This window comes from Barbus barbus (genome assembly GCF_936440315.1).
Source record: "Barbus barbus genome assembly, chromosome: 14".
Classification (NCBI taxonomy): Eukaryota; Metazoa; Chordata; class Actinopteri; order Cypriniformes; family Cyprinidae; genus Barbus; species Barbus barbus.
The window spans coordinates 28434250-28450609 of record NC_136742.1 but is presented as its reverse complement, the minus strand read 5'-3'; the positions used below and the strand labels follow the sequence as shown (position 1 = coordinate 28450609).

Here is a 16360-nt window from a genome sequence, read left to right as displayed (position 1 = left end):
TTTGTCTTCATTCTGATGTCTGTTTGTCTCGGTCTGTCTGTTTGTTTGTTTTTCCCAGGAATTATGCTCTGTGTCTCTCTCTGTTCTGTCTGTGTTGCTTCAGTCTCTTAGTTTTGCATGACTGACCGGTGTGTGTGAGTGTGTATATTTGGGTCAGCTGAACAGTATAATGTTTAATTTATTCTGAATGCATGCATGTATGTGTGAGAGAGAAATTGTGTAAGTGTCCATGAACTTTTATTAATATCAATTAAGCTTTTAGTTTAAAGTGTATGTGAGTGTATAATCACATTTTAGTATTTTTTGTAGTTCTCTACAGTGACAAATTAAATGACAATTTTTTTTTTAATTAAAGATATTCCCTGTCTGTCAATAAAGGTGAAACACTGCATAAATAATGAAAAAATTCAAAATGTTGTTTAAAATAGTTATATATCTAATATTATGAAATATTCAATCTTATTTTATGTGGGTATTATATATTACATAGCCCAGCATCTTTAAAAAAATGTGCTAATTTGCAAAAAATATGACTAAATATTACCTAATTTGCTGGTGCGGAGTTGAAAAATATCAATGAAAACTTTCAATCACGTAGTGCTTTGTTTCTTTACTTTTTCCTTTTTTTTTTTTTTTTAAAAAAGGAAAATCTTTTTATTTAATATATTTAGTAAATATGAGTGTATGTATGAACTTTAATGCACTTAAAATAACACAAATCAGACAAATTAACGTAAGCCGTCAAATGTCTGAGAATTGAATAAATATTTGTAACCTGACTTATAAAATATGTCTTTATGGTGTTTTTTCTGGTCATTAAGGGATAATACAAAACTTCACCGTACAAATGTTTGTCAAAAGCAAAGAAAAGCTACAAAATGCATCATATTTCGTGAGTAAGTGCATCATGTTTAAGCAAAACGGGCAGTATATTTGGAATCAGCACCTTGAAATTAGTAAGAAGCAAGTATTTGATTTCATTCAGTAAATATGATGCAGGGTGGTGGTGTTTTATATATAGATACCCATGTCATTGTGTTTTTCTCTAGTCCTCCCCGTCCAATAGGAAACATGAATGAACCAGTTCTGCCCCCGTCTGCAGGCCCCAGCCCCACTAAGAGGTGAGCACCTGCTCTTCACCTTTGACCTTTCAGATGAATCAGTTCAAAGTGTTTTATATGTGAGAGATTTCGACACTCATATATTTATCATTTCTAATATACACAGATTTCAAAATAAATATTTCTTATACATAATATTGCAATGGCTGTAGTCGCTTGTAAAATACAAACTAAAATATTTATTTTAGTGTCTTATAATTGATTATACTGTCAATAACCAATAGATGACTGATATCATAAAAATTTACTTTATTAGGAAAGGAAATTAAAAGTATAATATCAGCAATTCCAAGGTCATTTTCATTAAAAACAGTTACTACAAATACTACTAATTGCCTCAATGATGAAGAAACTAATCTAATTGTTATTTCTGTGTTAAAAATTGTGCTTGCAATTTTTTAAAATGCTCTTATACAAGAATTAATAATTCAAGAGGGAAAATAAATGTCTAATTTCACTTCTCAGCAACACTGTAATATTTTATTGTAAAAAAAAAACAAACATTGCATATATTGTCTTTTAAAATATAGTAGTTTTATGTGGTAAGGCAATTTAATTTAAAAAGTTTGACCAAATAACAGGTTTTAAATTAAGCAATTGTATGTATTTTTTTCATCATTTCCAATCCATTTTTCTCTAAAATGTATTTGCAGTAAAAGGTCACATCATGGTGGTTTGACTGGAATGTCACGTCTTGAATGGAAAATAATGACTTTAATAAAATATGAGTTAAAAATGAGTTAGACTTTTGCGTAGGGCTTAGGGCTGTAGTCAGGTCCACCTTTGTCGAGTCCAAGACCAGGACTATCGAGTCCGAGTCAAGACCAAGTCCAAAGAGGTTTGAGTCCAAGTCAAGTCCAAGTCCAAATGAGCAACACTGTAGGATCAAATTAGGCTATTTTAATTACTTTAGGTTTAGCAATTTCACTAAAGCCACATAAGATGAAGTGCAACTTCACATTTTCAGCATTTTTATTATAGTGTAAATCACATTCTGGGCTGCCAATGGAAAATATTACAAAGAACAAGCAACATAAGTCAACATGTTCCCATTCTTGAACTTGTTACTTGTTCTAAAGCAGGGTGTCCAAACTCAGTCCTGGAGGGCCGGTGTCCTGCAGAGTTTAGTTCCAACTTGCCTCAACACACCTGCCTGAAAGTTTCTAGTATGCTTAGATTAGCTGTTTCAGGTGTGTTTGATAAGGGTTGGAGCTGAATTCTGCAGGAGACCAGCCCTCCAGGACCCAGTGTTACAATACAGCCCTCTCATACAAAAACTATTTGAATCTGTTATTTGCTATTTCATTTGATTTGTATGTGTAGACCACCGACTCTAGCCGCAGCTCAGCGTATGAATGAGGAGCATGCTCTGATCGCAGCGTATGTGAACAAACTCCAGAGCAGCCCACGGTGAGTGTGTGTCACCTGAGGTTATTTAAGGTCCTGTAAATGTTATAATATTTTCTGTGTGTGTTTGTAGTGCATTAGACAGTCCTACCCGAACGGATGAAGAGCACAAACTCATCGCTCGTTACGCCTCTCGTCTGGCTACGGATCCTGGACACACAGGAGTGAGTTACACACACGTTTACTATCTTCAAATTATGCTCACTACAGACATAGAAGATGCCTTCTAGCATTGAAAAACACTTAAATTGACTTATTGAATTTTAAAATTAAGTTTATCATCAAAGAAACGTTTAGCTCACATTTTGGAACAGCTAAGCAAATACACACAGTCATAATTCTTTATTCCTGCTGCTCTTGTGAATCACAGAGACCTTCGGACTTCAGCTACGACACCAACAAACAGCAGAGAGAACTGATCATGCAGCTGGAGAACAAGAACAGGTGCTCACAGCTGCATATGGAGATGCTTTCATGAAGATTTACATCCAGTGGTTTTGGATTTCAGTCTCAGTGAGTGTGTAAACGGTGATGCTGTGTGTGTGTTTTCAGGGAGATTTTGCAGGAGATCCAGCGTTTGCGAGTGGAGCATGAACAGGCATGTCAGCCGACTCCAGAGAGAGTCCAACAAAACCCGACCCTTCTGGCAGAACTCAGACAGCTCAGGTACCACACACACATGTTGGGTTTTTTGTTTTGCAGGGACTTTCCATAGACATAAGGATTTTTATACTTTACAAACTGTATACTCTATCCCAGGGGTGCCCAAGACTGTTCCTGGCGATCGACTGTCCGGTAAAGTTCAGCTCCAACTCTAATCAAACACACCTGAAGCAACTAATTAAGGTCTTCAGGATTACGTGAAAATTAAAGGCAGGCGTGTTTGATTAGAGTCGGACCTAAACTTTGCAGGACAGTCGATCGCCAGGAACAGGGTTGTGCACCCCTGCTCTATCCCCTACCCCTAAACACAAGCCTCACAGAAAACCTTCTGCATTTTTACATTATTAGAAAACATTGTTTAGTATGACTTATAAGTTGTTTTCCGGTTAAAATTCAGGTTTTGCTATCCTTGTGAAGACATTTGGTTTTTACTGCATATGGTTTATCTGGACTCCACACACATACACACACACACACACACACACAGATATCAGATAGCATTAACAATGTTTTTACTCATTTTAAATTTAGTCATTTTAGTAACCTATGTCAAGTTAAACTAAATGAAAATGAGGTGTTTCCTTAGCAACTGAACTAATTTTATCATGTACTGAGTATTTATTAAAATTAGTTGATGCACTGTGAATTAAAATATGAACTATTGTATTTTTATTACCTAATATTAACAAAGGATATGTTGTACAAAAAAAAAAAAAGTATATATATATGTATGTGTGTGTAATTGTTAGTTCATGTTAATTCTTTAACTAATGTTAACAAACGGTAACTTATTGTAAAATTACCATTTTTATTTATTAGTATAAAACATTATTTTCAAAAAACTGTTGGGAAAATGTCATAAAATCCACAAATTATTTCTCCCTCTAAATCACTGGAAGAAAATATGTTTTCAATAATGAAAAGTATTTATTTATGCGTTTATTCATTCACTTTTTTTTGTCTCTAGGCAGTCTTTTTTTACTCAAGTTTTGCAGTGTCACATTTTTGAAAACACTCCCTCGAATATATGACAAATTTATATCAAATAGGTCAAAAATCAGCTCGAGGACATTTGAAGCGCTTCTCATGATGTAAAAATAAATCTAACAAAACGTAGTTTAAATCTGAATGATGGTTTTGATTTAGGGTTTGGGTCTAATAAACCTCATTCTCTCAGATCTCATTGCATGTATGAGCGGTCTAAGCTCTGTGCTTGTGTTTTAGGCAGAGGAAGGATGAGCTGGAGCAGAGGATGTCGTCTCTTCAGGAGAGCAGGAGAGAGCTCATGGTGCAGCTGGAAGGACTCATGAAACTACTGAAGGTACACCAGACACACAGGGCAAGACCAGACACGACAAAAACAAACACTGTTTAACTGCTCAGACTTTCTAGTGCACTGTAATATTTCAGCCACTGGAGGGAGTCACTCTCTTTAGTGTTTATCTTCTGAGCTGCTGCCTTTTCTCACACGCTTGATCTAGTTTCCCACTTTTCACTTCTTCTCTTTTCGGATTAGAGCTGATAGCATTAATACTTGCTCTCGTCATCTGTTTTTCTCTCCCTGTGTTCTTTTCCTCCATCTCTGTCCTGTTCCTGCAGGATGAGGAGCAGAGACAAGCTGTAAGTGTGTGTTTTACTGTGCATGTCAGAGAAATTACTGTGTGATTTCATAAGACTCATTTTGCTATGCACATTTAAAGGGCACTTACACAAATATGTAGATAAATAGAGATTTAGACTGTAGAATAGCATATAATATTTTTACAATAACTTTATATGAGTAAAATAAGGTTCAATATTAATATTAAATGTATATTGCTCTTAAAATGTAAGTTGCTGTGTTGCTAAATAATCAAAATGCCATAATTTGAGTTTATGTGCCTCACAAATCAGACAATCACATATGTATAGTAACTTAGGCTTTTATAAAACATAGCTACAAAATTCACACTTGACGTCTTGATGAGTGCAATTTAACTTGTAGAACTAAATCTGAAAGTCTTTTCAAATTAATACATTAATACACAGATCTTATTTTACCCATAAATGAAAAATTGCTATTGTGAAAATCCACAGGAATTTCTGGGCTGGCCTAAAAGGACTTTTGTTATTGATTTTCTTTTTTTAATAATAAAAAAAAGTAATCTAAAAGAAGGACTCTACCATGTGTAGAGTATATTGTACATATATTTTAAGTGACAAAACATGACAAAAATAACCACATTCAGTCAAACCAATGTAGTGAAATAAAACTCAGCTTATGCTTGACAGTGCTATTATTGTTAACTAAAACTATTCAAAAATGTTGTGAAATAAATATTCAATAAAAAATTGACTTTAAAAAAAACTTTAAAGAAGAAATGTTGCCTTGGCATATTTTGACTTAAATATGTTAACACTGAAGTACTAAAATTACCATGACTAAAACTAAAAAAATAAATATAAAAATGAAATAGAAATATTAAAAAACAGAAACTTATAAAAATGGCTAAGAATGTAACTAATAAAAATTACAACTAAAATTACTCAAAAAAAATAAAATCTGATTCAAAATGTGAAATTATGCTTTTATAGTATATCAATAATAACACTGATGCTCACTCATTTGTAATATTATGAAAAAATAAACAATACAGCTGATCAGTGTTGGGGGGGGGGATGCATTACAAGTAACCCGAGTTACGTAATCAGATTACTTTAAGTAACTAGTAAAGTAACGCATTACTTTTTAATTTAGAGGGAAATATCTGAGTTACTTTTTCAAATAAGCAACTTATTTGAAAACCATGTTGAGCAAAATCAGGTTGTGTGTGAACGATCTCACTGTAGTTCTAGACTAAATATGAACGTTTCCAGCGATATCGTCGACCTGATTGCATAGGCACTATTTAAACTGAACTGAGCTGGACAATGACATCACTGAATTCAATAATGAAATGCCTTAAACTGAAAATTGAGTGTTTAATCTAGTCGTTTTACATTGACACACTATTTTGATATTGTGCAGTTGCTTTGACACAATTTGTATCGTTAAAAGCGCTATATAAATAAAGGTCTCATCTCACCTGCACAAAAACAGATTCAGTATTCCTCAAAATGAATAAAAACAAAGGCAAAGCCAGAATATTATACAAACCTGCAATAATAAAATGTTAAATAAGACAAATATAATTTATGTATTTAATCCCATTTTATTAAGCTACTGACCTTCGATGATCCAATTCAACCATAATAAGCAAAAATGACACATTTGGGTTTCATTTTTGTTATTGAATAGTGTTGCACTTTCTTCTCCTGCATCATATTCTTCATGCAATTAGTTTGAGCTGCGCCCTCTACGGTACAGCCTGAGGCTCGTTTATTTCACTTTTGGTGTGAAAGGGCCTTTACATTTGTAAAAGAATAACTTATTTTTATATTAAAAACAAACAAGTAAGCCCAGCCCAGATTTAAAAAGTAACGTAACGGATTACTTTCCATAAAAAGTAACTAAGTAATGTAACTAGTTACATTTTTAGGGAGTAACGCTAAATTGTAATGCATTACTATTAAAAGTAACTTTCCCCAACACTGCAGCTAATATGATTTCCATCTTTAAAAATGGTGCTTGTACTATGTTAGCCAGCGTATTAGTATATATATATGGGGATATGAAAATGCACTGTTTGAGTGTGATTTACTGTGCATGTGAGAGAAATTGTTCAGTGTCTCTTGTTTGTTTGTGAAAGTTCTTTTCCATTCGTTTTTCATTTAGATGTATTTATCTCTTTCTTTTCCTGCCTATGTTTAACTTCCAGTGTCTGCTGTAAGTTCTCCAAAAATATGAATGCATCTTTTCACGTATTAGAAGTAGTAGCACATATTTTAAGACTTAAGTTTTCCATAAAACTGTAAGTTGTTTTGTTTCAGCAATCCTTTCATTTCCATTGGCTTTATTTTTACCCTCTTATTTCATGACTTTGGCTTTAGTTTGGCAGAGAGAATTCACTTTTGATGTGAATTTGCATATAGGCTTTTACACACCGTCAGATCAGTCTGTAGTTTTTAGTGCTAGCAGAAAGGTTGAGTACAATATGAAGTCTTCATTCTCTCTCTTCAGGCTCAAGCTGCTGGCTCCTCCCCTAGCCACGCCTCTCCTCGATCTATGCAGATGCCCATTCGCTCTCCCTCATCAGGCCCCACCCCCACATACGCAGGCCACACCCCCACACACGGGCCCCAGGACTCTTTAGCTGGAGTGGGTGGAGACGTTCAGGAAGCATTTGCTCAGGGTAACCTCTTCATTTATCACTTTAACACAGAAGAGACTACTGTGTTTTTTATTTTCTGACAAGCAACAAGAATTTTTGTTGTCAGATTGTGACAGGATTGAACTGGGTAGCCCCACCCATTTTGACATCTCATTATTCCAAAATAGTTAGTCTGTATATTAAACATCGAATATGTTGTGTTATTTTTATATTTTGTTGCAGACGGACAAAATATTTTGAAATATGTCATGCATCTTACTTGGTGTAACAATTCAATGATTTTTGCCCTTTTTTAACTCAATAAACCTGCAAAACATTCTGTTTGGATCCTACAGGACCTCGCAGAAACCTGCGAAATGATCTCCTGGTGGCAGCAGACTCCATCACAAACACCATGTCTTCACTGGTCAAAGAGCTCAACTCAGGTACGATCATGATGCATTGTGGGTAATCTGTGTTCTCACAGCTGTGACAGAGAAATGGTGTGAGAATTTCAGGTTACCTGTTACTTGAAACAGACACAATCCTTTTCAATTGGACTATATTAATAATAAACTAGCTAAACTACTAAAAAGTGTAAACACACAAATTTTTGGACATTCCTGTGCCATGATAGCATTTGATTTATAGAGAATGTAAATATATTGGTTTATGAATTATGATTATTATAGTTAACCAAATATGAAAGCATTAAATATTTTGTTACTTGAAATAAAATAAGCTTTTAAGTGACAAAATGCCAAGCAAACATTGATTTATTAAAACACTTAAAACTGAAATACAAATTTATATAAAATATATAGCTGTATAACATGCAACAAAATTACTAAAACTTTAACTGAAATTAAAATGAGAGCAGAAAATAAAAAATCTGTTGAAAATATTACCATAATAAAAAAACATGATAGTATCTCGGTTATACTACACTGATATGAGTATCATCATTACCAGATTTAGTATTATTTATATACTATTATAATATTTATTCATATTTTTATTTGCTTTAATTTGTATATTTTCAGATTTTATTTCAAAAGTTTAGTTTTAGTTTACATTCAAGTAAACTTGTTAGGTGCTTTTGTAATTTTATTTTAATTGTTTTGTAATATTTAGATTTTAGGCTTTTTTTTTTTGTTTATTTTAGTACTTTTTTTATTTCAGTTTTTTAACTTTTTATTTTTTTAATCTAATTAATATTATCTCAGCTTTATCTAAATGAAAGAAAACAATTTGTATTAAGTTATTAAATAAAATATTAAACAATAGTTTTTAGTTTAAGTCATTTAAGTTCCAGTAAACAATAACACTTTTAAAATATCTCTACACAAAAAATTGTTACAAAACTGTATTGGAGTGTATAATGCTTCATAATTGAGTTTCATATACAAACATAATATATATTCTCTTCTGTTGTCTTTAATAGAAGATGGAGAAGAGGATGAGAGGCTGCTGCAGAATGGCAAAGACAGAGGTATTGCCCTCCACATCGGAGCTACTTTACCCAGAATGCATCTGTGCTCCTGAATGCAGACCTCGTTACATGAACATCAATGATTTCAGATTTACCCTCTCCGCACACAACAAAAGCTCATAATGTTTTAAGCCCTAAACACTGCATGATTTTCGCCTGCCCCATACGAAAGACTGGCATCGTGAAGCAATCGCGGTGATTTCTGACTGGCCACGATTGTTTCATGATGCCAATCTTTCGTCTGGGGCAGTCGAAAATCATGCAGTGTTTAGGGCTTTACAGGACGGGTGTGTGTGTGTGTGTCTGGCGTGTGTCTGTGCTGTCTGAGGGGGCTCGTTAGTGCTTAATTACTCGTTAGTATTAACGAGGAGGCTGTTTACGAGTGTGTGGAGGGGTGCTGGATGTTTTTTTAACTACTTCCTGTAGGGTCAGAGGGGTCCAGCACACCGAACCTTTATGAGCCGAACCCGTACTGGGAAACACCTTCATTATAGCGCTGGTTCTTTCTCTTTCTTCGCTGTGTGCATTCATCTCTCCATCCAGCTCCGCCGCTCATGTTTTATTGGTCTGCTTCTGATGGCCTTTCTCTGCTAGTTTCAGACGCCATCACTCAAATTAGGCTCTGAGCAGAAGTTTGCTCAAAATTGCTGTAGCTGGAATCGCCTCCTGAGTGAATATTTTCTGGAAAGCAGCACTTAAAACATGCTGTTGGTAAAATGCCCTAATGACTTATATTAGATTATTGATCATTACATATACGTATTGTATACTTATGGTATCTTGCATCAACAGTCCCATTTTATTTTGAAAGAATTAATTTGAAATAAATGTCAAGAAAATTGGAGCATCTCAAACTAAATTAACAGAGACTTTAAACTCCATATTTCTGCAAATATCCACTTTTCAATGATCATTTATTTTACAGACACACACACAACCTTTCAAGATCTTGAATGTTTTTAAAAATGTCTCTGATGCTCACCAAGGCTGCATTTATTTGATCAAAATACAGTAAAAAACATATTACAATTTAAAATAACCATTTTATTAACAAAATTTATTCCTATGATGAAACAACACCATTTCCAGCATCATTACTCCAGTCTTCAGTGTCACATGATCCTTCAGAAATCATTCTAATATGCTGCTCAAGAAATATTTCTGATTATTATCAATGTTGAAAACATCGATTAGGCTGCTTCATATTCATTTTTTTTTTCAGAACAGCATTTATTTGAAATAGAAATATTTTGCAAGATTCTCATTTTTGATCAATTTAATGTGTCCTTGATGAATAAGAGTAATAATTCATTTTAAAAAAATAAAAAAAATAAATAAAAAATTCTAACTGACCTCAAAATGGACAGCAATCTCAGTTGGGAACTTGTATACATAAAGAAAAAAGTGACTGGATTTTGATGTGTAATGTTTTGTTAATGAAGCAGTTTATTTTTGTTATTATTTATGCATATGATAACGAGGGACTCAAAAGCCAGCTGTTTTATATGCACAATTGTTCTGTAAATAGTATAGTGGGTCTATTTAATTAAAACACTATGTAGGTTAAACAAGGGTTGAGGAAACAAGGTGGTAGATTATCTCTTCAATTAGTTACTGTACTGAGCTGAAGCGGCTTTACTAATTCCAGATGAGAGAATTCATGGATCACCAGAGACTTCCCGACAACATCTCTCTGTGTGTCTGAATATTACAGCTTTTTCAGTATGTTAGCAGACGTCTCATGCAAGATATTATCTATCTACTGTATCTTATTTGATGGGCAAATTTTGAAGGCCTTTAAATGATCAACATGATCAAAACTGCTGGAAATCCTGTTATCCACAATCTATACTACATGCATTCTGTCTCCTGACTAATAGTTTATGCTTTTTTAGCAAGTAAAAAGCATTTTAGTATAATTGTAAATACGTCCACCTTCAGCTTATGGATCATGTGTCTGTCTTTTTGTTTTGAAATCTTTACTGATTATCAAGTATGCATAAGTTAGTAATTAAATGCTTGACTGAAGCAATTTCAGTGAATTTTCAGAAATCAGTGGTTACTTAATTATCCATGCATCATTTTTTAGAAGAATCATGTTCGATCGTGAGTGTTAAAAATGATCATCACCGGGCTTTTGAGGAAGGTTTATTTGTTCGTCTCTTAGTCAACATTGTATTGCATTGCATTATCATTTTTGAAGCTACACGGCTTTTTTTTTTTTTATAAAACTAAAGATATTATCTTAATAAAAGATATTATGGGCAGATGTAGAGTGATAACTGATATTTATATGCAGTTTATTTATGACTGTTATTAAGATCTCTTTGTTTTACATTACAAGCTATTAGAATTTCGTCCTACTTTTTGTCCTTTTGCTCTGTTTGTTCTGAGTAAAATTGAGATTTTTCTCCATAAAAAGCTCTGTATTTTCAGAGGCTTTACAGGGTTAAAGTGAATCTTTGACTTGATAATTTTGTATTTTGTTTTCCAGGTTAAGCCAAATACGAAGCAAGCAGTACCATGTGAGTATCACACAGCATTATATCTGTAGGTGTGTTGCTTTGTTCATTTCGAATACTCAAACAAATGTTGTTTTTTTGCATTATTTCAGGTCTGGCATCACTATGCAAACGCATCACCACAAAGACAATGACCTCTGAACCCAGACTTCAGGGATTTGACTTCCTGTGGATTGCTTGAGAAGGAAAATGTTTTGTTGTTTTCAATGTTTTTTACACTTCTTTGTTTGTGAGATAGAGATGCAGTTTTAAGGGTCTGTGTTGCCGACCTGCTAGTTTGAATAGTTATTGTCGTTTGAATTTTGTAGCTGATTTTGTTCAAGTTTGAAAGCTTTTGAGAAACCGATGCACCCAAAGACGTGTCAGATCTGTCGAGAACGAGACTGAGGTGGGAACGGAACGCAATAGAAAGTGATGCATGATTGAAGGACAAGTGTGATGAGTTGATTGGCTGGCTGAGCTATGTGGGTGTGGTCATATTCATCTCAAGGACGCAGTTGCTGCAAATGCAGTATAAATGACCTTCTAAAGGAGCTGAATTAAAGAAAAGGGTCGAGTTCAATACTGTAATTTATTTTCGATTTTACTTTTTTATTTATTTTCAGTAGACGAACAGCATTTTAGCAGCTTTTCAGTGTACATTTAAGGAAATATTTTGGTCATTTCAATTATTTGAGTTCAGATTTTCAAGTCCAGTTCAGCATTTATGTACGTTTAAGATCAAATTGATTTAGTTTTATAGATTTTTAAAGAGGTACTTTAATAAAGATGTGTATGTAATGTGCTCTTTTTTTCTAGAAGCACTGTTTGTAGTCGATATATCCTGTGAATGGACAGGATATATTGTATATTTGTATCTTACCTACAAACATTTGCGCACACACGTCTGACCTGCTGTGTGTTTTTCTGGAGGTGTGTGTGTGTATTTGTGTGCCTCTCTATAGCTGTGTGTTTGTGCAAAGCTGGAATGTGAATCATATTGATGCCTTCATTTCATTTTAATCTTAAATATCTGCCAAAAATGACTTGTTGATTTAGTTTGTTGGAAGTCTTTCGTCTTATTTACTGCGAAAAAAAATCCCCCCGCCAAGTTCATTCATGGACTCATTTGTTTCTGGACCATGTGATTCTACTTGCGGTACATGGGGCTTAATGACATCACTTCCTGTACCCTTCGGATCAAGAGTTCTTCTGTGAAAGCTGTCTGGTTTGGTAGAGGCGATCATTGCGGTGCCGGTAGCCGCAGTGTTTCGCTCTTTCCACCGAACAACTTTTTCTTTTTTTTTGAAGAAGCAAATTTGACAGAAATGAGGCCGTGATTTACATGCATGTGATTTTAAGTGACGATTTGTTGTGTTCAGAATAAATGATATCTTGAAAACAAACAAAAAAGACTGGAGTATTAATTTTTCCTTTTCTCTCTATAAAAATAAATTGAAAATTGCGCCTTTTCAGCTCTAAATTCTTTTTGTTTTTTTCACAATTCTAAGAAAAATCCAAATTGAGAGATATAAACTTTGAATTGCGGATATAAACTTGTAATTCTTAGAAAATAATCTGAATTCTCACAATTCGGTTTTTATATATCGCAATTCCAAAAATGAAAAAAAGGGTGATTGTGACATTATCTCAGAAGTCAGACTTTGTTTCTCACAATTCTGAGAAAAAAATAAATAAAATACAATACAAACTCGGAACTGCGATATATATCTCTCTCAGTTCTTTCTGTATGTCTTGCTATTCTGAGAAAAAAAGTCAGAATTGTGAGATATAAGTGCAAAATCTTCAGATAAAAAGTTGCAATTACTCTTGTTTTGTTTAATTCTATTGTGGAAATGGACTTCCATACTCTTGTAACATGATGCTCTCAGTGGTTGTGGCCAAATTTGCATACTACTTCTATGCACTAAAAGCATGTACTTCTCTGGTGATGAAATGGTACGTACTTTTGTGTACATAGTATTTTGTAGGGCAGTATGCCAAGATCCACATGCTTTACTCTTTGTATGAGTTGTAAACTTGTAAAATTCTCACTATGAGTACCTGTGTGTGAGAGAGAGAGACGGGCAGTCGGAGGGTCTCGGCACTCTGCCAGCGTGAGCAGGCGTGACGTGGAGTGAATTTTAATGAGTGCATCATGAACAGACGTGTACTCTGGGGGGAAATCTGTGTGTGTCAGTATAAGAAGCTGCAGAGACTCAAGGACACCATTCCTCGCCTGTCTCGCTCGCTCTGTCTGTCTCTCTCTCTCTTACAGTTATATTATTCTGTGTTTGGCCCCTTGCAGAGGTCAAGTCCCTGATAAAAATGGTACTATGGTAATACAAATGTATTATGTGCTACTGAATGATTGGTATTTTTGCTTACACTTTATTTTATGATGTCCTTGTTACAGTATATTTATGCATTTAAGTACTGAGTAATATTAATGAACTACATGCACTGACTATATGGTTAGGTTTAGGATGAGGGTTACAGTTAGCTGCATGCAATTATGCATAATTTATTGTTATTACTACAGTAAGTACATGTAACAAGAACACCGTAAAATAAAGTGTTACCGCATCTTTGTCTGTCTATCTGTCTCTGTGTGTGTGTGTGTGTGTGTGGATATATATGTATATACATAAAGAGAGAGAGAGCTATTTATTAGTGGTGTGCGGTGGTGTTTTAAAATGAAGAGGCAGTCTTATTTATATATATATATATATATATATATATATATATATATATATTAGGGGTGTAACGATATATGTATTTGTACCGAACCGTCACGGTACGGACATCTCGGTTCTGTGCATGAGGCCTTACAACGAATACAGGCAATTCACTCCCAATCCAGAAGGGGCGCCCGCAGCAATGCAACGCTGTTTGATAACTGCCAGCAGAAGAACAGCAAATGCCCCTGAAAACAAAGCTCACTAGACAATGACAGTGTGCTGATTCTGAGCGCATCTCTCACTGACAAAGAAGTATCCCTTAAAGGCTTGTGCACTCAACTGTTTGCGAAATGGAGCTTTGTACTCATGTATCCTACCTCTCATATTTGGCACCAATCCAAATATTCCATAATATTTCAGTACAAAGATCCCGGGGGCGGGGTTGGATCCACATCTAGGGGGTGGAGATGGGTAGGTTTAGGGATCAGGGGGTGGAGATTGGTAGGTTTAGGGGTGGAGATGGGTGGGTTTAGGGATCAGGGGGTGGAGACGGGTAGGTTTAGGGATTAGGGGGTGGAGATGGGTAGGTTTAGGGATCAGGGGGTGGAGATGGGTAGGTTTAGGGATCAGGGGGTGGAGATGGGTGGGTTTAGGGATCAGGGGGTGGAGATGGGTGGGTTTAGGGATCAGGGGGTGGAGATGGGTAGGTTTAGGGATCAGGGGGTGGAGACGGGTAGGTTTAGGGATCAGGGGGTGGAGATGGGTAGGTTTAGGTATATGTAAGGTGGGATGAGTTGGATCTAGATCCAACCACACCCCCTGGATCTTGTGTTCTGCAGTGAGGACCAATTCTAATATTTCCATATTTGCGATGTATCTGAATACAAAACTATTATTTATGTACAGCTCACTGTATTTTATTTTGATAAAGTACCGACTGCGCTGTCAAGTTAGCAATGCTGGAACTGATATGTTTTGTGTGTGTGTGTGTGTGTGTGCGTGCACGCCGGACCAGCACGATCACTTCAACTGTTTCCTTATACCAGCGGAATCAAACACTCTGCTTTTATCTTATAATGCATCACTGTAAAAGGTCTACTTTTATTTGTGTACACTCACAATGAAAACAAAACATTGTGCTTTTGTAAAATAAAGAAAACAAATAGGATGTTACTTTCTGCCATTTGAGTTTCCTTTCTGTGAACAAATTAAGCATGTCACAAAAAAGAACTGAAACTCAGCATATAGGCCTATACGTTGTTTCGCACTGTTTTTTCCCCTTGTTTATCTGTTAACTAAATCAAATATATTTCAAGTATTTATTCCTTGTATGTATATGTACTGCAAATTATATATATATATATACATACATTATAATTTAATACAATATTTAGTAGCCTATTTTCACATCTAGGTGGATTTTTTTTTATATTTGTACTGCTGTCTTTTCAAAATAAAGGAAAAGAAACCTAGCATAGTAGATTTGTTGTATTTTTCTTGTTGTACCGAAATCGTAACCATGACCCCCTTTATATACACCCTTTATATATATAGAAATAGAAACATAAACATGTTTTACATGCCACAGCCATATCACCCTGCAGCCCAAGACTGGTTGCCCACTGAAGCTAAGCAGGGTTGAGCCTGGTCAGTACCTGGAGGGGAGACCTCCTGGGAAAACTAGATTGCTGTTGGAAGAGGTGTTAGTGAGGCCAGCAGGGGGTGCTCACCCTGTGGTCTGTGTGGGGCCTAACGCCCCGGTATAGTGACGGGGACATTATACTGTAAAAAGCACATACTTTCGGATGAGACGTTAAACCGAGGTCCTGACTCTCTGTGGTCACTAAAAATCCCATGGCACTTCTCGTAAAGAGTAGGGGTGTAACCCCGGTGTCCTGGCCAAATTCCCTCTACTGGCCCTTATAAGTCATGGCCTCCTAATAATCCCCATACACTTGACTGGCTCTATGACTCTCTCTCCTCTCCACCTGTAGCTGGTGTGTGGTGAGTGTATGGCACCGTTGTACATTTAGGTGGATGCTGCACACTGGTGGTGGTTGAGGAGAGACCCCCCACATGATTGTAAAGTGCTTTGGGTGTACGGCAATACACAATAAAGCGCTATATAAATGCATCATTCATTCATTCATAATAAATATTTAACACAGTAAAATAAAGTGTTTCCGCATCTTTATCTGTCTATCTATATGTCTGTGTGTGTGTATATAGAAATATATAGAAATAGAAACGTGTATACAAACATGCA

At 35.2% G+C, this 16360-nt stretch overlaps 1 protein-coding gene across 2 annotated transcripts in view; it reads left to right on the top strand.

Annotated features, from left to right (window-relative positions):
* The window catches only part of LOC306880598 (dystrobrevin beta-like), a 30542-nt gene extending 17731 nt beyond the window's left edge, over nt 1-12811 (top strand). Inside the window, exons 11-22 of one of the 2 annotated variants that reach the window (XM_079434223.1) lie at nt 1050-1121; nt 2445-2531; nt 2602-2692; nt 2899-2972; nt 3081-3194; nt 4416-4512; nt 4791-4811; nt 7291-7462; nt 7777-7866; nt 8865-8912; nt 11407-11437; nt 11527-12811. In XM_079434223.1, the coding sequence (XP_079290349.1) occupies nt 1050-1121; nt 2445-2531; nt 2602-2692; nt 2899-2972; nt 3081-3194; nt 4416-4512; nt 4791-4811; nt 7291-7462; nt 7777-7866; nt 8865-8912; nt 11407-11411 (871 nt within the window). In that variant the 3' untranslated portion in view covers nt 11412-11437; nt 11527-12811. The remainder of the gene's footprint in view (nt 1-1049; nt 1122-2444; nt 2532-2601; nt 2693-2898; nt 2973-3080; nt 3195-4415; nt 4513-4790; nt 4812-7290; nt 7463-7776; nt 7867-8864; nt 8913-11406; nt 11438-11526) is intronic. The other variant, XM_079434224.1, reaches the window with a different exon arrangement.
* The last annotated feature ends 3549 nt before the right edge of the window (nt 12812-16360 follow it).